Raw genomic sequence first — 24,747 nt, 5'->3', positions numbered from 1 at the left:
AACAGTCCAGGCTGTCCTGGAACTCACTCTGTAGACCAGGCTGGCCTTCAACTCAGAGATCCTCCTGCCTCTGCCTCTGGAGTGTTGGGATTAAAGATGTGTGCTACCAACTGGCTGAGCCTAGAACTTCTGATCATCTGGCCCAAGCCCTTCAATACTGAGATAGACATGGACCACCATACCCACCTTCTCCCACTTTCATGGGGCATGCTTCTAGCACCTTCTAGTTTGCTTGGTGGGTATAAACAGTCCAGGTGGCCACAAGTTCCATGGCCCCAGAGCCTCTACACAGTGAGGCTGGTGTACACCCAGGCAGGGCAGTACTAGCCTCTTCCCTCTGAGTGGATGCCTCCAGTCAGCATTTCTCAATTGGTTTTAACCTGTACCCGCCTTGGATAAGTCAGAGTCTAAAACCCAATGCCTATATTAATATTCTTGTTTTCCAAAACACAGAAGGCGGGGGGAGACACAGGACAATGACACATGCTGTGATCTGCTTTATATGACCATAGTTGTTTACTTATATGTTTTAAAATGCTGACTTTGAAACTAGCAAGATGGCTCAGTGGTAAAGGCTCCTGCTACCAGGCTGACTTCAAAGCAGGACTCACACAGTGGATGGAGAGAGCAGACTCCCATAAGCTGTCCTCTGATATCCACACATGTATTACGGTGTGTGCTTGTAAATGGAATTTCTAAGAAGTAGGTCTATGTCAGGCGGTGGTGGCCCATGCCTTTAATTCCAGCACTCAGGAGACAGAGGCAGTCAGCTCTCTGTGAGTTCAAGACCTGGTCTACAGAGTGAGTTCCAGGACAGCCTGGACTGTTACACAGAGAAACCCTGTCTCAAAAAAACAAAAAAATAAAAATTCGGGTTTATTTTGTTTTGTTTTTTGTTGTTTGTGTTTTTTGTTTTTTAGTTTTGGGGGTTTTTTTTTTGTTTGTTTTTTGAGACAGGGTTTCTTTGTGTAGCTTTGGAGCCTGTCCTGGAACTTACTCTGTAGACCAGGCTGGCCTCGAACTCACAGAGATCCACCTGCCTCTGCCTCCCGAGTGCTGGGATTAAAGGTGTGTGCCACCACTGCCCAGCCTTATTTTTTTATTTTTTTGAGACAGGGTTTCTCCGTGTAGTTTTGGTGTCTGTCCTGGATCTCGATCTGCAGACCAGGCTGGCCTTGAACTCACAGAGATCCACCTGCCTCTGCCTTCCGAGTGCTGGGATTAAAGGTGTGCGCCACCATGCCTGGCTAAAATGTTTTAAAACACTATTTAGTATTAAGATAGTGGACTGAAAATCACAGATCTAAGAGGTATGAATATAAAAATGTCTTTCATACACAGAGACCTGAGACTCACATGGCAAAAACAGGCTGCAGATTAGATACACAGTGAGATTCCTGCCTTCGCTGACAGGAAGAGAGTGCACCACTCACAGTCTGTCCCTTGTGAGACTGAGGACAGGGTGCAGAGCTACACCAGCAGGGACAGCAGCTCTACTGTCACGTCCACCCCATCCAGCTCACTATGGACAGAGCCACTGAGCTGCTGGCTCCAGCCCAGAAGGCACTAGCCTGCTTGAAGGTAATGAAGACATGGGGTGGGGCCTGAGCTAGACCATCCACCTGGCTAGAGCACCAGAGCATGTACCAGGAGGCAGCTGTGGTAACAGGCTCTCCCACCTCCTGACCAGCCACCAATTGGCTTCCAACTGGACCAAAGTTGCAAGGTTGCAGCACTCAGAATTCTAGAGAAAAAGTGAGGGCCTTGGTCCAGGACACTCCTCAAGGGTTTGCAACATGGTGTCTGGGGCAGAGGGAGCTTCCACCCAAAGCTGGCACTTTTCAGTGCCTTCCCTTTCCCCAAAGAAGCCCCAGGGAAACCAAGGCCTTCCAGTCAAAAAGACACTAGAAAAACAGCAGCCATCGATAGCTGTTCCACAGTCACAAGCCACACCTGGCTGGTGAGTGTCACATGGCCATTCCTCCCTGTGCCAGGGACCCGAGTGTCTACCCAGACAGAAGCTGATGACAGCCCAGGCCTCAATTTCGAGCTGAGGCCCAGGAGGATGAGAGAAGGATTATACTCCCTTAAGAATGTTCACAGACCAAGGGACATCGTTCTTGGAGTCCTGGAGTAAAGCAAAAGACACTTCCCCTGGGAAGCTGTGAATGAAGCAACTTTCCAGAAGACATGCCCACTAAATACCACTACTGCCACCTCCCATTGTGGAGACATACACGGTCACACTCCGTGTAAAGGAGCCCTTGGCTCCCATCAGCCTGGGTGTCTTATCTTATTCTACACATGAGGAGGCTGACATTTGCTCACTCACACAGCCAGCAAGCTGTGGGGACAACACAGAGACACAAACCAGACACTCCTGCCTTGCCCAGGAGCACATCTCCCATCTACAGAACTTTTCTGAATCTCTGCATCATTCACCTGGGTTCCAGAGCCAGGGAAGGAACATCTGAGAAGCTATGCTTACTCAAGCGACACTGGACAGAGCTCAGGCCAGCACACTGCACTGGCTGGTGAGTTGGGAGCCAGGCCTGGGCCTCCATTCGGCTGCTTCCTAGCCATGTGGCCCTCAATAGGCCACCTCCTCCAGACATCTGTCTCCTTCAGGTGCTGCAGGTCCCACCGTGATTGAGAACAGACTCAGGAATAAAGATCACACCAACCCAGTACACTGCTGAACATTTCCATCAAGACCAGGACCAAACTCTGTGAAGGGGTAGGGAGTTCATTTTCAGGTTTTTCTAGCCATGTGCTTAATCCACTCTGCTGTGCTGGAGCAAGAGTACCACCGACGATTCATACACAGGTGACTGGCCTCACTCCAATCTAACTTGATTTGGCATATCAGCAAGCAGGCTGTAGCTGTCAACCCTACTGAAGCCATGACTTCTGGCTTATAGGATAAACTGAGACACAGAACAAAGGAAGTAAGAAGAACACGAGGGGGTCAACAAAGCATCCAGCTTGTCTTGTCAAGAATATCAGAGTCTTGAGGGGAAAAAAAGAAAGACAAGAACTAGATTAGAGTAAGCCAGAGACACAGTACGTCCCTAGAGTGAGTCCAGCTTTAAAACCAGCATTGTCAGGGCTGAGCAGATGGCTTGGCGGGCGAAGCACTTGCTCTGTAAGCACAGGACCCTGAGTACAGATCCCCAGCACTGCCATAAAAAGCCAGGCATCTGTAACCCAGGCCATGGGACAGAAGCGGCGAGCCTGGGGCCTGCTGGCCAGCCAGTCCAGCAGAAACAGCAAGCTCCAGGTTCAGTGAGAGACCTTGTCTCAGAAAGTGGAGGACAACAGAAGTGGGCACTCTATACCGGAGTGTGTATCTGTGCGCATGCATGTACTGGAACACACACACACACACACACACACACACACACACACACACATGAATTAAAAAAAACTGAAAAAAAAAAAAAAAAAAACAGCCAGAAGTGTGTGGCAAGCAGGCAAAAGCTGAGCTGCAGAGTCTAGGTAAGGTCCCAGGTGTTCACTCTAAACTTCTCTGCATCAAAATAAGCCTGTGCTGGGCACGGTGGTGTCTGTCAGTCCAAAGGAAGCTCTGTTTCCTCAAATTACAGAAGGCAGAAGGGACAAACAGCTATTTGCAGTGTCTGTTAGCATACCCGAACATACTGACCTCCAGGCTCCCTCCGTATCCCAAGCACCTGTTACACATTCCAAAGCCCATGCTAGCAGCCTAGCCTTCTCAGCTCCTTCTGCTGGAAACTCCCTCCAGCTCAAGGGCTTCCCTCCCCCAGAACTACTCAGTCTCCTAAACCCTGCTGTTGCAGCTATGCGCGCTCTCTCTCACTCTCTCCCCCTCTCCACCTTGCTGTCCCTGTCTCTATGTGTGCCCCCTCTCATGTGCATCCGTCGTCACCCCCTCCCCTGTTCTAGACTCTTTCAGATACCTCTGGCTGTTCTCTCTCCTATCTACAATAAAAACCTTCCCTTCTTACAGGTGGTGCACTCCTTTAACGCCAGCACTCAGGAGGCAGAGGCAGGTGGATCTATAAGTTTAACTTGTTCTACATAGTGAGATCCTGTCTCCAAAGAGAGAGACAGAGACAGAGACAGAGGGAGGGAGGGAGGGAGGGAGGGAGGGAGGGAGGGAGAAGGAAAAAGAACAGGAAGGAAGGAAGAGAACAAAGGAAACTGGCAGAACTGGCAGAATGGCTGCTAGGTCCCAGCTGTCTAGGGCAGGCAGAGAAACACCCCGAAGCCCAGCAGTGGGACTCAGAACATCTAGGCAGCATCTACCCAGCAGTGCTTCCTGTCTTCCTACAGTCCCCACATGCACACTCAGGGCAGTCAGTAAGCTTGGGCCTATGTGAACCAGGCGGTGAGGACAGCATCAGCCCTCTCCAGAGTGGAGGAGCTGCCCTCTGGCTCTGTCTCTGTCTCTGCCTCCCTTTGGAATCTAGAACTTGGTCTCCAGGGCAGGGCCAACCCAGAAGCCTTCTCTCCATCAGCAGAGGGTTCTAAGGAAATAGAGAAGAAGAAGCCAACCTTCCTCCTGGCCTTAGCATGCCCTCATCTTAGCATAGGACTCTCGGCTACTGAGGACAAGCAGTCTTGTAAAAAGCAGAAAGAAGATCTCACTGGCCAGTGGCTAATGCCCTCTCCCAGGCCTAGCCGCTGGGTGCCAGGTACTGCTGCCCCAAGGCTTCCTGTTTATCATCCTCCGAATCTCTTAACAACCCTGTGACAAACCCCAGTTTATTAAGCGCCTGCCAAGCCCTGCAGGGATCTCCACTGAGGGCCAAAGCTCTGGCTGGGCTGCCAGCTTTGAGCGCCTCTACTTCCCCTCTTCCAAACAGGCAGGCAGTCCCTTGATTCTCTGGGGACACAGAACTCCTTGAGGTCCCTGGGACACATGAGCTGTTTAACCTCCAGGTCTCTGCATATTCTGGTCGGTCCATTTCCCTAGACTGTTCTCTTGCCTATCCCCAGAGCTACACTCGTAACCATCCTTCAAAACTCACCGAACACCCATGAACTAGCATCTGTTAGCCTAGGTCTGCTTTTGCTAGCTTCCCTATTTGGTCCCCAGTTTTCAACTGAGTAACACCTCAGCTGGTCTGAGTTGATAAATCTGCTCCCTGTGGTGAGTGAGGCAAGTATATTTTTAACTTGGGGAGATATGCAACAATAATTACAGTATAGACTGTGGTAGCATCTTGTGATATTGTTTTACGAAGGCTCTAGAACACCACTGTCCAAGAGGACAGCTATTAGCTATACCCACAGCTACTAAAATCAATTGAAAGTTATTGAAGTCACCAGTTTTGCTGGTACACACCTGTAATCTAAACACTTGGGAGGCAGAGGCAGAAGGATCCAAAGTTGATGACTAGCCTTGGTTACACATCAATTCAAGGCCAATCTGGGCTACACAAGTTCCCATTTTAAAAAGAAAAAGAAAAGGTAAAAAAAAAAGCCAACATTCCATTTCTCCACTACTACACCTGAAATGCTCAGTAGGCACCCACAGCTGGGCTCTCGCCCTGGGATGGACTTGAAGTGAGTGGTCCAGGACAGCCTGCTTCAGAGTTCCCACGGGTACAGCAGAAGCTCTGGCCCACGGAGCAGCAAGAGAAGTGCTCCTCAAAGCACAGCCCGGGAGGACCGAGTGGGAGGACCGAGTGGGAGGACGAAGACTGGCCACACTGGAGGGGCTGTCTACTGCAGACAGGATGAGAACAGAAGCCCGGCTCCACCACGGAGAGAGAGAGACCACTGAACACAGAGTTCAGAGACAGAAACTCCCCAAGGGCAAACTCACCCACAGACAAAGAAAACCTAATCCTGCTCAGACGGCTTGGAATCCAAGCGTTTGACAACACAAGGTTATGGGGACATTTTTAGACATCGCCTGACAGAAATGCGTACTCCTGTAAGCCTCAGTCTTACCCCTAAGAATGCATCCGATGGACTGGAATTGAATCCATTATGAACAAAGAGACACACGTGATGTTTCACAGCACCACGGCCTGTAATGAGCTAAAGGCTGGAAACACATCACCCTAGAACTTTCTAAATAAACTCGGGGACACCCGTGTGGGGCTGCCACAAAAGAAATGAAAGAACCCAGTGGGAGCCAGAGCCACCCCAGACAGAGAAAGGCTCCCAAGACACACAGTTCAGCACAGGGAGTAAGTTCACAGTGGTGCAATGCAGCCTCTGGGCCACAGGGCGCACCGTCTCTGAGTGCTCTTCAAGGCCACAAAGAAACTGCAAGTTGCAGGGGTTGGGAGTCACACAGATAAGGCAGCCACCATTATTCAGACTGGCCTTGATCTCATTCTCTAGCCTAGGGAGGCCTAGAACTGCATTTCTCCTGCCTCAGTCTGCCAAGTACTGAGATTATGAGCATACACCATTATACTTGGCTCAATTTTCTTTTTTTAAGACAAGATCTCATGTATGCCATGCTGACCTTGAACTTCCTATGTAGCTAACAGTGAACCTCTTGTCTCCATCTCCCCAGTAATGGGATTATAGGGATGGGCCACCATGCCAAGTTTATGCGGTACTGGAGACCTGAAACCAAAACCTCATGCTTTCTAGGCCATACTCTTAACAGAGCTACATCTCTAGCCCTACTCGGATTTTTGTAACTGACCTCTGCACCACTGCCTTAGGATCAATGAAAGCGCTTATGTAGAACGCAACTGGCAAATCTCCAGGTCAGTCTGAGGATGCAGAGTGGGGTCTTGAGAGCAAGTAACCCAGCTCTTTTCAGCTCCAGCTGGGAAGACCCCATGCCAGAAGGGCTCCAGGTAATGGATTCTTTCACAGCATCCCCAAGGATTCTGTCCATGTACACCTCTTGCCTTCATACCTACCCACTCTCAGAGGACAGCCACACAGAGTGCGTGCAAACTCACCTCTCATCTGGAGAGTCTACATGGAAGGTCCTCTCGATGACCGTGGTCCACTGCAGGCAGCGTATGACAAAGGTGTTGGGTCGTGGCCTCTCAGTCTTCATCAGCTGGCATTCTGTAGGTACAGGCAGGAAAGAGTGAGGGATGGTCCTGCTGCCTAAAGACCAAATTCCCCAAGCCATCTTTTGTGTGCCAACCCCCATACCAGATGATGCCAGGGACTGAGACAGTCCTGAGCATGTCCTCTAAGGCACAGGATGTCACAGTCTTCACTTGCTCTTCAAGGGCACAAAGAAACTTTGAGCTGCAGGAAGGACTGCATAGACGGGCATAAGTGGCAGTGAGGTTTTCACCAAGCACCCCCTCCACACAGTTTCTTTCTTTCTTGGTTTCACCACATTCCTATAGTTCCAAGGATGAAACTCAGGGCTTAATTACACCAGGCAAAGGCTCTGTCACTGAGCAAGGGCTCTAGTTTCCTTTTTTCTTGAGAAACAGGGTCTTACACTAAGTTATTCAGGCTGGCTTTGAACTCACTCTATAGTCCAGAAAGGCATTTTTCCTGCCGAACACTGAAGTCCACCATGTTTTGAAGGCCAAACCACCAGCAACAACTGAGAAGTCAAGGCCAGATAGGGAAAGACACAGAAGGTGTCCAACCCAGCCTGGGGCCTTGGGGAGGACTTTCCTGAGGGTGGAGCATCTCTGAGCTGAGACCAGAAGGCAGGGGAGCCAAGTAAGAAAGCCAGAGTGCAGTGCAAGGCAGGCCACAGGAGACAGAAGCCTCAGGTCTAGAGAGGTCGGTCAAGCTGATCAGGCAGAGCCTTGGAAATCGTAGTGAGGAATGCAGACTCTCTCTGGGGCCACAGGGAGCCATAAAAGGGATACTGACGAAGTGAGGCAGGTCCCTCTTGCTGAAGGCCAGCGCCAGCAGCAGAGAGTTAATGGGCAGAATGGGCTAGGGTGGAATAAAGCAGGGCTGGGGAAGGAAGGGCACTGGGCTACAGGGAAGAGAGAACCAGACCCAGGTCACAGCCTGAGATCTAGAGCAAACAGATGAGATGAAGATGCAGACAGGGAGAAAGAAGATTGTGGGTGGAGGGACAGGAAGGTCAGCCTGGGATATGGCAAGGATGGAGCTCTAGAGGCCACCCACGAAAAAATTTTCAAGAAGCTGCTGGAGATGGGCTGGCAGCTCAAGTGAGAAGCTGGAGCTGCTAACAGATGTGCCAGGGCCATGGGCACAGGAAGAGAGTGCCAGAAAAAGGCCTTCTGCAAAGGGGTGGGCACTAGGCTGGGTTCCAGAGTCTGCAGAAGGGAGAGCTGGAGGGACAAGCAGAGGCTGCAGCAAGGCCCTCAGAGAGGATGGGTTCTGGGGTGATGGAGACAGGGCAGTATACCAAAGACATAGTACTGGTCCACAGTGAAGGAAGCAGACAGGAGCACAGTGGGATTCTTGGACTTGTCAAGCTGGTCAAGCTTAGCTGGGCAACACATGCCTTTAATCCCAGCAGAGGCAGAGGCAGAGGCAGGCAGATCTCTAAATTTGAGGCCAGCCTGGTCTACAAAGTGAGTTCCACGATAGCCAGGGTTGCACAGAGAAAGCCTGTCTTGAAAAACCAGGTTAGGTAGCACAGAGGGAACTGGGGACATATGGTGAGCTCTGGAGCAGCTCGGTGGGATGCTAACACTTACTGCCTAGAGGGGCAGAGAGAGGAGGGACGACTCTGTTAACAGGACATACAGGACACCAGCTAGAACCACAGAGCCTGAGGAGGTGGGGTGTGCAGAAACATCATGACTTCTCACTGTCCCCAGAAAGGAAAAGGGCCACTGACAAGGAGCAACAGCAAGAGAGGGGAGAAGTAAGATCTGAGGATGAACAGGCCAAAGACAGGTTCTGGCTCGAGCAAAACTGTGTCCCATGTGTCCCAAACACCTGCCAGCAAAGCTGTGAACTGTGGAACTCCAGCCTCCTTGTGCTGAAACGCACCTGCTACAGAGAAATTGTTCAGAGGGGGTAAGGTCTGGTCAGGGGCCTCAGGCCTCTCCTTATACCCAATGAAAGAACCATCACTCTTCAGAAGGAAGTAACGGGGCCTCCAAGTCTTGATGTATTCACCTGAAACGAGGCAGAAGGGGAAAAGGTCAGGGCAAGGTTAAACAATGTCCCAGCAGGCAGGCAGTGCAGGATGACAGTGACTCACGGGGGCACCACATTGGGAGGAAGGTAGATGAGAGTCTCTCCCAAGGGAGCCTTGGAGGTGGCACCTGCTGACGCAGGCTGGGGCACTGGGCTGGGCCCAAGTGATCCACAGGTCATGCCTGGCAGGAAGGCACCTGCAACAGTGTCCCAGGGCACCACTGCCTTAGCATATATGGCAGTAGCAAGCTATCCTTGCCAGCAAAGACTGCCCTAAGGGATGCCTGGCCTCCAAACACTCATGTCCCCTAGGCTGATATTTATCATCATAGCCATGCAGGGGATCAGACGTCAAAACACTCTCCCACCCTCCAAGTACCCTTTGATCACTTCCATTTCTCCTGAGTAAATATTCAAGTCCCCTGCTTATAGGTACACACATATACACACCCAATACTCCCCAACGACCCACTCCTTAAAAGATTTCTGAGAGCTGGGCAGTGGTAGTGCACGCCTTTAATCCCAGCATCAGGAGGCAGAGGCAGGAAGACCTCTGAGTCCAAGGCCAGCCTGGTCTACAGAGCTAGTTCCAGGATAGCCAGGGCTACACAGAGAAACCCTGTCTTGAAAAACTAAAAAATAAAATAGAAAAAAATATATATATGTGTATACACACACACAAAATGACATGGAAAAGCACACACACACACACACGTCCACAGGAACACTACCCATACAGTCAAACAAGGGAAGTGGTCTGGGGAGATGCCTCAGGGATAAGAGGTCTTGCCACCACCGTCATGAGAACCAGAGTATAAATTCCCTGCACTTGAATAAAAGTCAGGTATGGCTTCATGTTCCCAATAACATGTAACCTAACACTGAGGAAGGATGGGAAGCAGAGGCAGGAGGATGGCTGGGGTATGTTGTTTGCTAGCTTCACCAAAACCTAGCAAGGTCCAGTTCAGTAAGAGACCCTGTCCCAAAGGAGTAAGACGGTGAGTGACAGAGCAGAGGACACCCGAGGATGTCTCTGTACACACACACACTACACACACAAAGCAGAAATAGGGCCAGCATGATGGCTCGGTGGATGCTGAGTACACAGTACAGAGAGCCAACTCCCACAGCTGTTTTCTCACCTACACCAGGGCACACATTTTGTGGGGTTTTTATTTTATGTTTTTAATTTTTTAAATATTTTTACTTTATGTGTGAATGTTTTGCCTGTAGGGATGTATCTGTACCATGTGTACGCCTGGTACCTGCAGAGGCCGAAAGGTGTTGGATCTTTTGGAACTGGAGTTGCTAATAGGTGTGGGCCTTCATGTGGGTGCTGGGGATCCAATCTGGTTCCTCTGCAAGAGCAGATGGTGCTCTCAACCACAGAGCCATCTCCCTAGACCAATGTGTGTTTTTAAAAGTGGAAACAATCCAAATGCCAATCGCAAACTTGCTGGACCCATATGCTGGGCTACTATTTGGTCAGAAAAAGAAACAACAGACTGCCGCTCCATTCTACAGAGAGGCTGAACCACCCCTTCTGTCTAAGGCAAAGAAGGCAATCAATCACAAAGCGCCACAACTGAGGACCGCTGCAACTACGTGACAGTGTGAAAAGGACAGGCGTTCTGGAGAAAGTGCATTTCACATTTTGGACATTGACCTTTTCCAGGCTGGCAGTATACAGCGGGATTCTCTCACGCGTGGGGCTCTCAGTCAGCCCTGCAACTTTAAGAGGACACAACCAAAACGATGCTATTCCGGTGTGGCTACGGTATGCTGCTCAGGGAAGCGATGAGCGTCTGGTGTGTTCACAGTGAGACGTTTCTAACTTACGACATGTTTTCCCAAGTTCAAGAGAATCTATAGATATATCTATAGATATATATATATGTCCGCTTATATAAAATGTCCAGAATAGCTAACTCGGTGAAGATGAAAGTGGATTAAAGGTTGCCTGGGACTGGGAAGACAAGGAGTCTGGAGATGGGAATGTGAGAACCAATGTGAGAAAGGTTCTTTTTAGGGCAGTAAAAACTGTCTAAAACTGGAAGCCAGGTGTGATAACTCACACTTGCAATCCTAGCAGTTGGAAGGCTAAGGCAGGAAGATTTTTGGAAAGTTCCAGGGCTATCCTGGGCTACACAGTGAACTCCAGGGCAGCCTGGTCTAGAGTGAGACAGCATCTTACACCAAAACAAACCAAATAGTCTAAAACTGACTGTAATAAGAGCTGTACTGAGAAGACAGAGGCAAGACAGACTTGGGGATCTGAAGCCAACCTGTACAACACAGGACAGCTTGCTTCAGAAGAAAGGGAAACTGTACACTATGACCAAGTAAATATAAAGACAGTTCAGCTATTAGCCAGAGTTTCAATCTTCTGGTCATTTGCTAACATGTCAAACAAAAGGAAAGAGAAAGACGACAGGCACTAGTGTTTGTTCTCCAGGACTTTCAGGAAATGCAGAGTTGCTCCCTTGGCCACATATATGGGAATATCCAAGAAGAGAGGCAGGGTAGACATCAAAGGGATGGAAGGATTCACAAAGGAACACCCCATAAAAGTTACCATGGCAAAACTGGAAGAGTCTACAATGTCATCCAGCATGCTGTTGGCACTGCTACAAACAAGCAAGCTCTGGGCAGGACTGTTGCCAGGAGAATTAATGCGTGTAGTGAGCATATGATGCTCTCTAAGAGCCGACAGCTTCCTGAACCGGGTGCGGGACAATGATCAGAGAAAGAGGGAAGCCAAAAGGAAAGGTTCCCAGGTTCAATGGACATGCCAGCCTACTTCCCCTAGAGATCTGCAAATGGAAAGGAGCCCAAGCTGATGAACTCCCTATGAATTCAGTTTATTAGGAATAAAAATAAAAGGAAAATAACTCCAGACTGGAAAAAAAGTGGTTCAGGATATGAAAATCAATCAATGTGGTAAACAGCTCAGTCACATTGATAGATACAGCACCAGGTATCAGAGCGTTCACCACGCAGGGGTACACACAAGGGAAGTCCCTCAGCACAACGCAGGGCACAGAAGAAAAGCCCATGCTGCTGTCACTGCCATACAACAGACCTCAAAGTTCCCCACAGTCAGGAAAATAACAAGATGCCTGTTTTCACCACTGCTAAGCAAACTTACTATTTGGTCATGATGAACTGCTGCTCCATTCTACAAAGCAGCTGAACCACCACTAGGTCGAAGGCAAAGAAGCCAACCACTTTTTTCTTTTTTCTGACCCAAAAAGTAAGAGGTGTCCACACTGCAAGGAAAGTAGTAAAACTATATTTATTTGCAGGAAACAAGATCCTACATAGTGAAAAGTCACAGAAGAATCCACAAAAGCTAGGCTGTAGCTCAGCTGGTGTGTGTGTATATATACAGATACACATATATATTTATTTATCTTACATACACTATATATATATATATATATATATATATATATATATATATATATATATATATTTTTTTTTTTTTGGTTTTTCGAGACAGGGTTTCTCTGTGTAGCTTTGCGCCTCCCTGGAACTCACTTGGTAGCCCAGGCTGGCCTCGAACTCACAGAGATCCACCTGGCTCTGCCTCCCAAGTGCTGGGATTAAAGGCGTGCGCCACCACCGCCCGGCGAGATATATATATTTTTAAGAGGGCTGGAGAGGTGACTCAGCAGTTAAGATTACTAATTGATCACTGAACAATTAAGATCGCCAGACGGTGGTGGCGCACGCCTTTAATCCCAGCACTCGGGAGGCAGAGGCAGGTGGATCTCTGTGAGTTCGAGGCCAGCCTGGGCTACCAAGTGAGTCCCAGGAAAGGCGCAAAGCTACACAGAGAAACCCTGTCTCGAAAAAACAAAAAACAAAAAACAAAAAAAAAACCAATTAAGATCAATACGTATTATATGTAAACATAGATTATGTATATATGTAATATAAATATATATATATATATATATATATATATATATTTTTTTTTTTAAAGGGGCTGGAGAACTGGCTCAGCAATTAAGATCACTGGCTGCTCTTCCAGAAAACCCAAGTTCAATTCCCAGTACCCACATGGCATCTTATAAATGTCTGAAATTCTAATTCCAGGGAATCTGTGGGCACTGCATGTACATGGTACACAGATATGCATGCAGCCAAAATACACATAAAATGTAAACTGAAAAAAAATTTTTTTTTTGGTTTTCTGAGATGGGGTTTCTCCGTGTAGCCCTGCCTGTCCTGAAACTCACTTTATAGACTGGGCTAACTGAGCTCAAACTCAGCAATGTGCCAGCCTCTGACTTCCAACTGTTGAGAGTAAAGGTATTTTTGGAAAAAATACTTTTTCCAAAAAGGAAAACTTTAAATTCTGTACTGGTTAGTTTTCTGCAAATGTGATACAAACTAGGGTCATCTGGGAAGATGGAATCTCAATTGAGAAAATGCTTCCATCAAGTCTATGGGTTATTTTCTTAACAACTGATGTGGGAGGGTCCATTCCACTGCAGACTGTGCTACCACTGGGCAGGTAGGTAGGCGAGCAAGCCATGGGAAGCAGGCTAGAAAGCAGCATTACTTCATGGCCTCACTTCAGTTCCTGCCCTGACCTCCTGTCATGATGGACTACAACTATAAGCTGAAATCAATCCTTTCCTTCCTAAATTGCTCATTTGTGGCCTTTATCACAGCAACAGAAAACAAACGAAGGGCTAGACACATGGCTCAGTAGTTAGGAGTACTTGCTGCTCTCCTGAAGGACCAGAATTCAGCTCCCAGCACCGATATCTGGGGGCTCACAACTGTCTGTAACTCCAGCTCCTGAGGAATGTGATGCTTCCAAGGGTAGCTATACTCATGTGAACACCACCCCGTATAACTAAAAATAATAAAAAGTACATCTTAAAAAAACAAGATTTAAAGAAAGGAAGGCAGGCAGGCAGGCAAGCAAACTAAGACAAATGCCATTAAATGGGGGCTGTGGAGCAGGCTCACCAGGGAAAGTGCTTGCCATACAACCATGGGGACCTGAGTGTGCAGCTCCAGCATGCACATAAAAGCCAGGCATGGCAGGGTATGCCTGGAATTCCTATAATCTGGGGGGCAGAGACAGAAGGGTCCGAGAGAGCTTGCTGGCTAGCCAACTGCCCGGCCTAATTTTTATTTATTTATATTTATTATTTCATGTATAAGCTTAGTATCCAAAATATATAAACAACTCTTATTAGTCAACAAGAGAGCAATGAGCCCATGTTTTAAAGAGGTCAAGGACCTGGGCAGTTATTGCACCAGAGATAGGTCAAGCATAGCCGGGCAGTGGTGGCACACGCCTTTAATCCCAGCACTCGGGAGGCAGAGGCAGGCAGATCTCTGTGAGTTCGAGGCCAGGCTGGTCTACAGAGGGAGTTCCAGGATAGCCAGAGCTACACAGAGAAACCCTGTCTTGAAAAAACAAAAAGACAGGCTAAGCACATCAAGACTCTCACATCTTGGGCACTGAGAGAATGCAAACTGAAACTATGATAAAACAAACAAGCAATGATTACGCCAATGATTACCACGTTTAAGTGAGTACAGGAGAATCAGGAGTTCCAGGTCATCCTAGCTAATGAGACTGTCTCCAAAAAAAAAAAAGGATTGGAAGGAAAACAGGTATCCAAATATTATACACTTTGTTCAGAGTAACACCAACTCACAACTGCCAAAAGAAAGAAGAAATGCCAATGTATATATATTCAAAGGATGGTTTTAAAAAATGTCCTAGACCCATATATTTATTTGGCTATAAAAAGGAGTTAGAGGTTGGAGAGATGGCATAGTTGTTAAAAAGTGTTTCCCACGCTTACAGAGGACCCAGGTAGGGTTCCTACCACGCACACTGGTCAGCTCCGTCTCCTGTAACTGCAGCTCTACAGGATCAGATATCCTCTTCTGGCCTCCATGGGTACCACATACACATGCGTGCATACAGACAGACAAACAGATACACATAAATAAAAAACAAAAAAGGAATGAAGCAGTGACACAAGGTATAACACAGATAAGCACTAAGTCAAGGAGAAGCCGCCGGTCACAAAGGCCATGGCATCTGATCCCAGCGCTGTGAAGTGGCTAGAGCAGATCAGTCCATAAAGACGGAAGCGCTGCTGCTGGCAGGTGCTAGGAAGAAGAGGGGGAGACCCACTGTTTAGTGGGTTCAAGGTCTTCCTGTGGCTGATGAAGCATTTGGGAACTTTAGAGAAGGACTGGTTACCTAACACCACGAATGGATAAAGGTCACTCAATTATACAAGTTAGAAAGGTTTACTTCATATTATGGAAATTTTGCCTCGATTGAAAAGGAAAAAGATTAGAAAAACTGAAGCTGGGGGTGTAGCTTAGAGCACTTGCATAGCACGAAAAGGCCCTGGGATCTGCAACACGCATTATTTAAAAAACAAGCAAAAACGAACAGCAACAACAAAATACCCGAAAGCAGCAGTTACTGCTCGGGTGGGACACGGGGTGCTGAAGACTGCCTGGCTCTTTCTTTATCTGGACACTGGCATAGGTGAGGCGATGACCCAGGGCACTTATCTGTGGTGTTCCATACTTTAGCAACAAGGAGTCTACAGGAAGAGGGAAGAAAAAAAAATCTCATAGTCTAATCCTCACAGTCAAATGAGGAAACTGAGTCAGAGAGGCTCACTTTCATGGACTTTCACAATCATAGGACTGGTTCTCTGGGACGGCCGGCGCTAGAATCCAGAACTCTCCCCTGACCACTATGCAGTCTGCCTCCACGCCAGCAGGGGAGACAGAGTGTTCCGCTAAGGTGGTGTGATGGTTACAGCCCAGTCACAAACAGGATCTGGTGGTGGTCGTACCATCCAGTCAGTCAAACCCTCAGACCCTGCTGAGTAAGTAAAAGGCAGCACACATGCAGGCCAGGCCTTGAGCCCAGTCAAGTTGAGCATCAGAGGGCCAGGGTCCCACTTAGCTCTCTGCCAAGGCCTGGGCAATCACTTTTGCTGCTAGTCTGCCCTGAGAGGGCATCCATGAAAACTCAACAACACAGGCTTGCCCGGGGCAGAGCCTGAGACCTGACAGACTGGGAGTAAACCAGTCCAATGATTATTTTAACCAGCAGGAGTGGGAATGGGCTAGCACAGATGCCCAGATATCAGGAGGCAGCAGAGCCCTCTTTCTGTCAGCCACTACTCGGATGACCAAGGGGTACACCTGTGTGCGTATGCATTGTGTATTCAGGGCAGGTGAGCCAGACAAAAGACAAGGACAGGCCAGCAGCCAATTCAACTCAGCCCGTACCACACAAACACAGACGTGGAGCTCTAAAAGGAGCCATTTTGTCAGCCAAGTCTGGGCTAGAAACAAACCCCCCCACCACTCAGGGTTCTCCAGCCACCTCTCTCTCCACTTCCTAACACCTTAATCCAGTGAGCCGAGGGAAACTGCAGCCACGGGACAGCCGAACACACCCTAGCACAGTCGCCACTACACACAATCCCAATCATTCATTCAGCAGTTGTTCGCTGAGCACCTACTGTATGTCAAACATTTCTTGAGGCAATCAAGACAGCATAGTAAATATACCACATGAAAATCTGGCCTAAAGGGGGTTGACGTCAGGTGCTTAGATTGTTAACTCATCTTACAGACTCAGAACCAAGCATAGTAGCTCACACCTGTAATCCCAGTTCTAGGGAGGCTGAGGCAGGATTACTGCAATGCTGACATCAGCCTGGAATACCAGAAAAACAAAAAGATCCAAGACAAGTGGCGCAGTTCACCCACTGTCACATCAAAGGGAAGTGACAGGGCCAATGTCAGAATCTGTCAGGTGTCAGTGTTTGGATGGCTGCACTTGACAGTCTCAAACTCACTCAGGGCTCAGTCTGAGGCACTGGAGTGCCCTGAATGCCACCTGCTGTGAGGGTGGCAGGAAATGGGTTTTCTTCTGCTGTTCTGCTGGCCCTAAGGAGTAGCCCATTCCATGTGACTGCTGGTATCTTTGGCCAGGGATGGCAGGACAGGTTCTCATCAGCCATCTGTTATTCAAATGTGCCCCTCTTGCTCCCCTCAGGATGCCCTGATTGTCCTGCTACCCACGTGCCACTGCCTGTGAACCATGGGACTCTCTTGCTCCTCCAGGAAGCCACCCCCACCACCAGATGCAGCATGGCTCTCCGATGTAAGCCTCATACCCACCTTCCTCTCATTGCTTGATTTTACTTCACAACATAGGCCATCACTGGATACCAAGGTCTGCCTGGACACCTAACCTCCCCCAGGATGTCACATGTTACCACGAAGATGGGATCCCTGACTGCGTCTCCGAGATCCAGAACAGCTCCCAGCACACAGGAGCCACTCCATGAGTTAAGCACTGAGTGAATGGAAGTGTCTGTGGACCAGCTTCTTCGGTCCTGCCACCTTTCCTACCCAGGAGAAGGTCCCTGAAGGCCAGCAGCAACAAAGCCAACTCTCAGCACATGCTGCTTCCTTATCTGCCTCCTAGTGTCACGCGGCATCTGGTACAGGCACAGGGGAGCCTGGCCTCTCAAGGTCTAGTCTCCTCTCTATCCATGACCTCACCAGGGCCTCAGCTTCCTGTCACACAACTAGGTCCCGCCTGGCTCCCAGTATCCCAGGCTTCCTGTCCCCAGCAGAGGACTGGAGCTGGTGGGGCTTGAGTCCGCTCTGTTCAGCTTCCATCTCACTCTGCTCCAGCTACAATATGCCTAGAAACACCAGGCACACGCAGGTCTCTGAGCCTTTGTCCTTTCTGCCCCTCCCACAGGACACCTTTTCCAGGCAATTTGGTGGCTCCGGTACTGGACACCTGTTTCTCCAGGCTCTGTTCATTGTCACCTCCTCAGAATGCCTCCCCACAAGCCTGTCTCTGCCCAGCCCCTTGACCCCTCATTCACATGGCACTTCTTACCACCTAACACTGTATCTATTTACTTACTGTCACCACTCCGGGTGGAACACGGCCTCCACAAGGTCCCAGAACCTTACAATCAATGACTATTTGATAAATAAGCACTGAGTATCGCTTGGCTGTGTTACTTGAGTTCCATGTGATTACCCCTCTCTAAGCCTCAGTTTCCTCACCTGTAAGATGGAGGTATGAATGAGATCACTGACAAAGATGCCAAGCCTGAAACCTTATCTGGGCTCCTTCAGGGGTGTCCAGCTAGGGCCACAGGGTAATGGTTCCTTGAGCTGGAGCAGCAGGTGCTAGAGGAGAACGGGAAGCAAGAGGAGACACACAACAGTGAGCCTTACCACGCTTGTGGAGCCAGCCTTCTTTGATGACAGAGACCTCGTTCATGGCGGCAGCATTAACACGCTGTCACCTAGCTTGGGATAGCTCAGGGCAGCAGGACATGCAGGAGGCGCCTCGGATACAGTTCGGTCTACAAGAGACAAGAGAGGAGCGGTGAGGGTGGGAGCCCCATCCTGGGCTCTGAGGCCCTTTGGCTCTGTAGCTGGCCAGGCATTTGGTATAGCCAGGGAGCCAGGGAGAGTTCTTCCCTTGGGGCCCAATCCTGAGGGAGAAACATGGGGTCCCAAAAGAGCTGAACGTGCACAGGCTCTGCACCAAAGCTCTTCCCTAAACCGGTGGTGGTGGCGCACGCCTTTAATCCCAGCACTCAGGAGGCAGAGGCAGGCAGATCTCTGAGTTCGAGGCCAGCCTGGGCTACAGAGTGAGATCCAGGACTACACAGAGAAACCCTGTCTGGAAAAAACAAATGAACAAACAAAAACAACAAAAAACAAAGCTCTTCCCTTCACACCTACGGCTGGACAGGAAGACAGCAAGGTAGTTGCAGCCCCACCCCCTGCCTCACCCCAACGCCCCAGCACTGAGGTAACCCAGGATGAATCAGACAGCCCTGGGCACCTAGGGTGTGCTCAAAGCCACCAGCATCTGCCTGCCCCCAAGACAGACAGACTCATACACGCACTCATTTCTTTCCAAATCAACCTGCCACCTTAAGCAAAATAAGTACTGCTTCTCCCAAGTACAGGGAGGTCCGTGTCATCCCAGCTTCCATTTCTTCCCTGTTCCCACCAAGAATGAGAAAAATGCAAGTCGCAGAAGCTCTGGCACCTGAGGGAACCTACTGCATACAAACTGGTCTGGAGCCTAGAGGCCAGTCCTGGGGTTTGACCAAGGTCCTGGTCCCTTCTCCAAGACCTCTGCATCTGTCCTCAGGGACTAACAGCCAACAGACTAACGGACGCCGAAGCTGCTGCTAAGTCTCAGGTTCCCTGAGCAGAAGGGGGGAGGACAAATGTGGGCAGCCACCAGCTGGGCCCTTACCTGGAAGCCTGGGCCTGGACTGGGGCCATGGAGCCCAAAGTGCCTTGTGCCTGCCTCTCCCAACCCAGGGTTATTTGCGGACAGCAGGTCAGGAGCTACAGAGGCCCCTAGAGAAGTGGCAGCTGGCCCTAGGGACACCATGGGCATCAGCTTTCTCTCGTGCCCCAGGGGAGCTGGTGGGCTGGACACAGTACTGCCTGGCATGTGACAGTGGCAGGCTGCCCAGGCCCTGGCAGAAGGAGGGAGCTAAGTGGGAGGGAGTGAAGGGAGGGCGAGGTGGCCAAACACAGGGAGGACAGGCAGTGGGAGAGAACAAGCTGGACTCCTAGCCACAAAGGCAACGAAGGAGGTGGGGCCGAAACAGCAGCAACAGCCATCCCCACATGTAGACCCCAAACACACAGGAGCGCAGAGGCTCTCGGCCCTAAACATCCCTCCAATGTCAACCTCCCCACTTCCTCTCTAACGCTGGCTGGCAGGATCCTATTCCACATCCTCCTGGAGTCTTACCTTCCTGCCCCAACTCAGTAGCCAAAGGACTCTCAAAAATGAGCCAGTCTTAAGCCAAGCATGGCGGGGCACACCTCTGATGCCAGCACTCGGGAGGCAGAGGCAGGTGGATCTCTGTGAGTTGGAGGCCAGCCTGGGCTACAGAGTAAGTTCCAGGACAGCCAGACAAAGAGTCTGTCTTTCTTAGCTCAAAATCCCCCAGGGTTCCCCGTGGCCTTGTCAAAAAGGCCCAAGTCCTCAGTTTGGCACTCGAGGCTGACCCGTCTCACTGTCTCATTCCAGCAGCTGTCTGCTCGCCCACCCTACACACTTGCCCTGCTCGGGCTGCGGTCTCACAGCCCTGGCCCCTCCCTGCTCAGTCCTCTCCCACTTTCCTCAGCCTTCCATCTACATCTGACTGGTCCTTCCACGTCCAAAGCCTTCACAGCTTCCCAGTGTGTTTTGAAAACAGAACAAAGTCCTCCCTACTCCAAAGTGGCCACCTGAGTGGGTCCTGAACCAAGAAAGCAAGGGTGCACTATCATGACAGGGACTGCTCAGGCCAGCCAGCCTCCCTGCTTACACCTTCTGGATACTCTCCCTCCGTGGGGTCAGTGAGACAGTGCACTCTCAGGTCCCAACACAAAGCTGCACTGGGTGCAGCTAGATACCCTTTGGGCAACTCCCCCCCACCCATTAATTCCACTAAAGTGGGCCAGCCCAGCACTGACATTGCCAAGCAATGAATGAGCTGATTCTCACCAACAGGCTGAGCTGCAGAAACCTAACTAGGCCCATTGCACCAATCTTCTGGAGTGTGTCCTAGGCTCCAGACACTGGAGCACACCACCACACAGACACAGTGGCAGGCCTCACAAAACTCACATTCTGAAGAGAGAAGACAGAACGACACACACATACTCGGCAGAACAATGCCGGGGTGGAGAGGTACTCAGAAGAACACTAACGAGGAAACAGCAGGGAATGGGGCTGGGTAGCTGCATTGTAGGGCGCATGTGAGCAAAGCCTCCAGGAACCAACGGAGGGAACAGAGCGGCACATGGCAAGAATTTCGGGCAGAATAACAAAGTAGAAAAGCTCTATGGCAGGAGCAGAGTGCAGGGGAAGCTAGAGACTGCTCAGAGCCTAGGGTCAAGGCCAAAAACAAAAACAAAACTGTCCCCAGCTATGGGTCAGTCGTGAATACTTCCTAGTGAGATGGGTAGAAAACTAAGAGCCCAAAGCAATGTGGCCTCTTGAAGTCTCTGCAACCCAGTAGCAACAGCACTAAAGCACCCAGTGTGAGCAGAGAGCCTGGCACCTAACGGACAGCCCTCCCCACAGCTGCTGCTGTTCAAAGCTACATAAAAGCAGCCAGGTGTGGCCAAGAATGGTCAAGGTTTCAGAGCCTGAGAGCCACTGCCAACCTGGTGGCCTTAGGTAGGGCACTGAGCTCTCAATACCCTACCAGAGGGGCTATAATATGCCCAAGTGAGGACAGAGGCTCAGCAAAGGCAAGCCGTTTACCTTGGGTCTCCCAGTTGAGTGGCAGGGGCCCTGGCCACAGCTCCACTCGCCAGAGCCACTTTTTACAGTTTCAACTAAGAAGTCAGCAGCAGCTCAGGCAGGCAAGAGCAGGGGGAGGAACTGGAAGATCCCCTGCGTCCTGCCTGGCTCCAGCCGTCCTCCCACTAAGGGTGGCGCCTCAGCCGAGGTGTCTGTGACGCAGTCCTGCGGTGATGAAATTCCAGGCAGCATAGCCAAGGGGATGGCCTGCTCACTGAGGAGCTGCAGGCTGAGGACACTCAGAAGGGGGCCAGAGACCTGCCTGGGGAACTCAAGAGCACATGGAGACCTGTCCTGACTACCCTTCTGCATCACACACCAGCAGGGAGTCCTTGTATGGCTCCATCACCCACTGGTTGCTGCTTCCCAGAATACCCACATTTGAGTGTGCTGAGGGCTAGGGCTGGGGCTGCAGCTGGTGACTAAACACGAGCCACCTGGGAGGCCAGATGAAAAGAACAAGGATCCCTCACAGGAAGGATGCCTAAACAAGAAACACACAAATCTCAATAGCTATGAAGAAACAGAGATGAATTAATACCATCTTAAAAACTCACAATGCCCAGTGTAGCCTACTGTAGCAGTACAAAATGGTGAGGCCATCATGAAAATTATCAGTAATAATCAAAACTCAGTGTGTGACTATCCGAAATTCCCAGGAGCTTCCCAGGAAGCAGCCCTTCCTGCAGTATCCTGCAGCAGATGTTCCTCTGAGCACACGGGCATTTTCTACATCATCGACTTTGATCAAAATGCTCTCGTAAGAGTGGACCAGCTGACAGCAGACAGCAGTTCCTGAGAAATAGGTCCCCCAGCCCTGGATTCTCACAAGCAGATGCTGCCCATCAACGACAGGTTACTGTCTGCCAGTTTTCTTTCTGAGCAGTTCCCCCTCTAAGAGGTAAGGCCTGGACCAGTGGTAGGTGACAGGCTTTGGGACAAAATGTGGTGGGGGCTTTCATTGCCACCGCCTCAGCAGGACTCTGAAGTGTCAGGAAGGGCTCCCGCTCCTGACTAATGGCATTGGTCAGTGCAGATCCCTGCTGCCCTCCTGCCTCTTTGAGCCCATTTGTGAGTCTGGCAGGGAAACCGGCCACTGAGGGGGTGAGAGGCCACCGCCAGCTGCAGAGGGAATCGAGCTTGTTTGAGTTGTTTCTAGGCTTTGCTCTATATACGTTCACTTCATGGATTTTTTTTTTTCTTTCCAGAAATGGGGATTCAACCTAGGGTCTTGTGCATTCTAGGCAAACTCTCTACCACTGAGCCATACCCTAAAACTCTCTTTTTGACTCTTAGAGGCATGGTCTCAAGTTGCCTATACTGGCCTACAACTTACTCTATAGTCCAAAAGGATTTGAATTTGCAATATGCTTGGCTCTGCCTCTTGAGCCCTGGGATTACAGGTCTGTGGGATCACAGCCATTCAGATTTTTATCAAGCACCCTCCGTTCGCCCAATACGGCAAGGCTGTGGGGATCCAGCGATAACTGGGACGCGCAAGGGTCGCTGCTTTGCCCATGCTGTGTGGTAAGGAATGTGGAAGGCTTCTCAAAGTGGTATGAGCAGAGCCTAGCCTATGCCCTGTGGCTTCCCTTCCCTTAAGGAGCAGGTGTTTGGGGCCACTGAGGTGTTCTGGTGTGTCTCAGAAGCCAAGTGCCACTGGACCAGAGGGCCTGAGGGGGACGGCGCAGGCCTCAGTGATCACGAACCTCACAGTGGAGAAGGAGAGTGGACAGTGCTGGGATCTATACAGGCCTCACACCCTGCCAAGCCTCAGGAACTCTGCTTGTTCTCTAGGCTACCCAGCTGGGACAAGGTGGACCCTTTCTGCTCCTCTGCCCATGAACTGCCAGCTCAGGTCCTTGGTATTATGTAGTAATTACCTCTCGTATCTAAACCCAGAGCTGTGATATTTGGCTTCTAAGGAAGGGGACCGCTGTTTGAATGCCATTGAGGATAGTACATAAGCTCGATAGATGGAAATACAGTGTCTTAAAGACAATTTTGTGTGTGTGCACACTCGTGTGTGTGGTTGTGTGCAGGCATACGTGCACAGTATATGTAGAGACCAGAAGACAACCCTGGGTACAGTCTTCGGGCACTGTCCATCTTTCTCTTCAGACAGTTTCTCCCCGGACTGGAGTTCACTGAGCACAGTAAGCCCCAAGGATCTGTCTGTCTCTAGCCCCCAAGCCAGGCTTTTTCACAGGTCTGGGGACTGACATCAGGTAGGTCCTTTTACCAACTGAAACATATGCCTAGCCCTCAAAGACAACTTAAAACAGTATTACTGAGTGTTTGATATGTACGGTTAATCTATGTTACCTATGCACTCAGCAGCATTTTGTTCTGTGTTTTTTGAAGCAGGGCTTTATACTGTAGCCCAGGCTGGGCTCCAATTCAATGTGTAGTCAGTCTGGTCCCAAACCTCGGGACAGTTCTCCTGCCTTAGCCTTCCAGATGTGGGATTACAGGTGTGTGTGACTGTGCTTGGCTTTTTTTTTTTTAATAATTATTTATTTAATGTATATGAGGGGCCTGTCTTCAGGGACACCAGAAGAGGGAATCAATCAGATCCCATTATAGATGGTTGTGAGCCTCCATGTGGTTCCTAGGAATTGAATTCAGGACCTCTGGAAGAGCAGCCAGTGCTCTTAACCACTGAGCCATCTCTCCAGCCCCTGTACTTGGCTCTTAAACAGAATAAATCTCACAGTTGTAGCCAGAGTCCCTTGGGGACCATCTCTAATCATCCCTCCCCCTGCCCAGAGCTGACCATACTTGTGACTTCACTGCTATGGCCAAGCCACAGCAGAGCTGGGATCGGAACCTAGGTCCCAGGTTTGGAGTCCTCCTTCCTAGAGAGGAGGCTGAAACAAGCACCTTTCTGAGGACTGCAAGACTCCTGCTTTGGCAGCTCAGAGACCCAAGTTGGGCTCTTCCACGCCATCTCAACTCCCAAACCAGAGATCTTCTGTACGGCAATTTTCTATGATAGAGTGTAGAGAAAAGCCACCTTCCCAAACGCAGTAAAACCACAAAGGTAAAGCAGGGCCGTGTGCTCACAAGGGAGCACTTTTGGTTCACATGCATCCTCCCACTCTGGTCCTCTCCAGTACGGCCACTCCCGCCTTCACAGTCCTTCCTGGATCTCACTGCAGTTGCACAGGAGAGAGAGGTCCCTATCCAGCAAGTGAAGTTGGCCTGCCTTGCCAGTTACCTCGGTTTGGTTTCTTTCTCTGGTTCTCCTGTCCTTTGTCTCCTGTGTTTTAGCACTGTGGCCCTTTGTATGTGAACATCTTCCCTAGTTT

General features: G+C 50.0%; 1 protein-coding gene across 3 annotated transcripts in view; it reads right to left on the bottom strand.

The window, feature by feature from the left end:
- The window catches only part of Akt2 (AKT serine/threonine kinase 2), a 49,484-nt gene that overhangs the window by 12,938 nt on the left and 11,799 nt on the right, over positions 1-24,747 (bottom strand). Inside the window, exons 1-4 of one of the 3 annotated variants that reach the window (XM_052762087.1) lie at positions 19,382-19,523; positions 18,340-18,470; positions 8,908-9,036; positions 6,918-7,029 (exon numbers count right to left, since the gene is read on the bottom strand). In XM_052762087.1, coding sequence (XP_052618047.1) covers positions 6,918-7,029; positions 8,908-9,036; positions 18,340-18,385 — 287 coding nt within the window. In that variant the 5' untranslated portion in view covers positions 18,386-18,470; positions 19,382-19,523. Of the gene's footprint in view, positions 1-6,917; positions 7,030-8,907; positions 9,037-18,339; positions 18,471-19,381; positions 19,524-24,747 lie in introns of those variants that run through there. The other 2 variants (XM_052762086.1, XM_052762088.1) reach the window with 2 other exon arrangements.

This window comes from Peromyscus californicus, unplaced genomic scaffold (genome assembly GCF_007827085.1).
Source record: "Peromyscus californicus insignis strain IS unplaced genomic scaffold, ASM782708v3 Scaffold_4__1_contigs__length_199733344, whole genome shotgun sequence".
NCBI lineage: Eukaryota > Metazoa > Chordata > Mammalia > Rodentia > Cricetidae > Peromyscus > Peromyscus californicus.
Note: the sequence above shows the minus strand (reverse complement) of the source record. Positions and strands in the feature narration are given on the sequence as shown.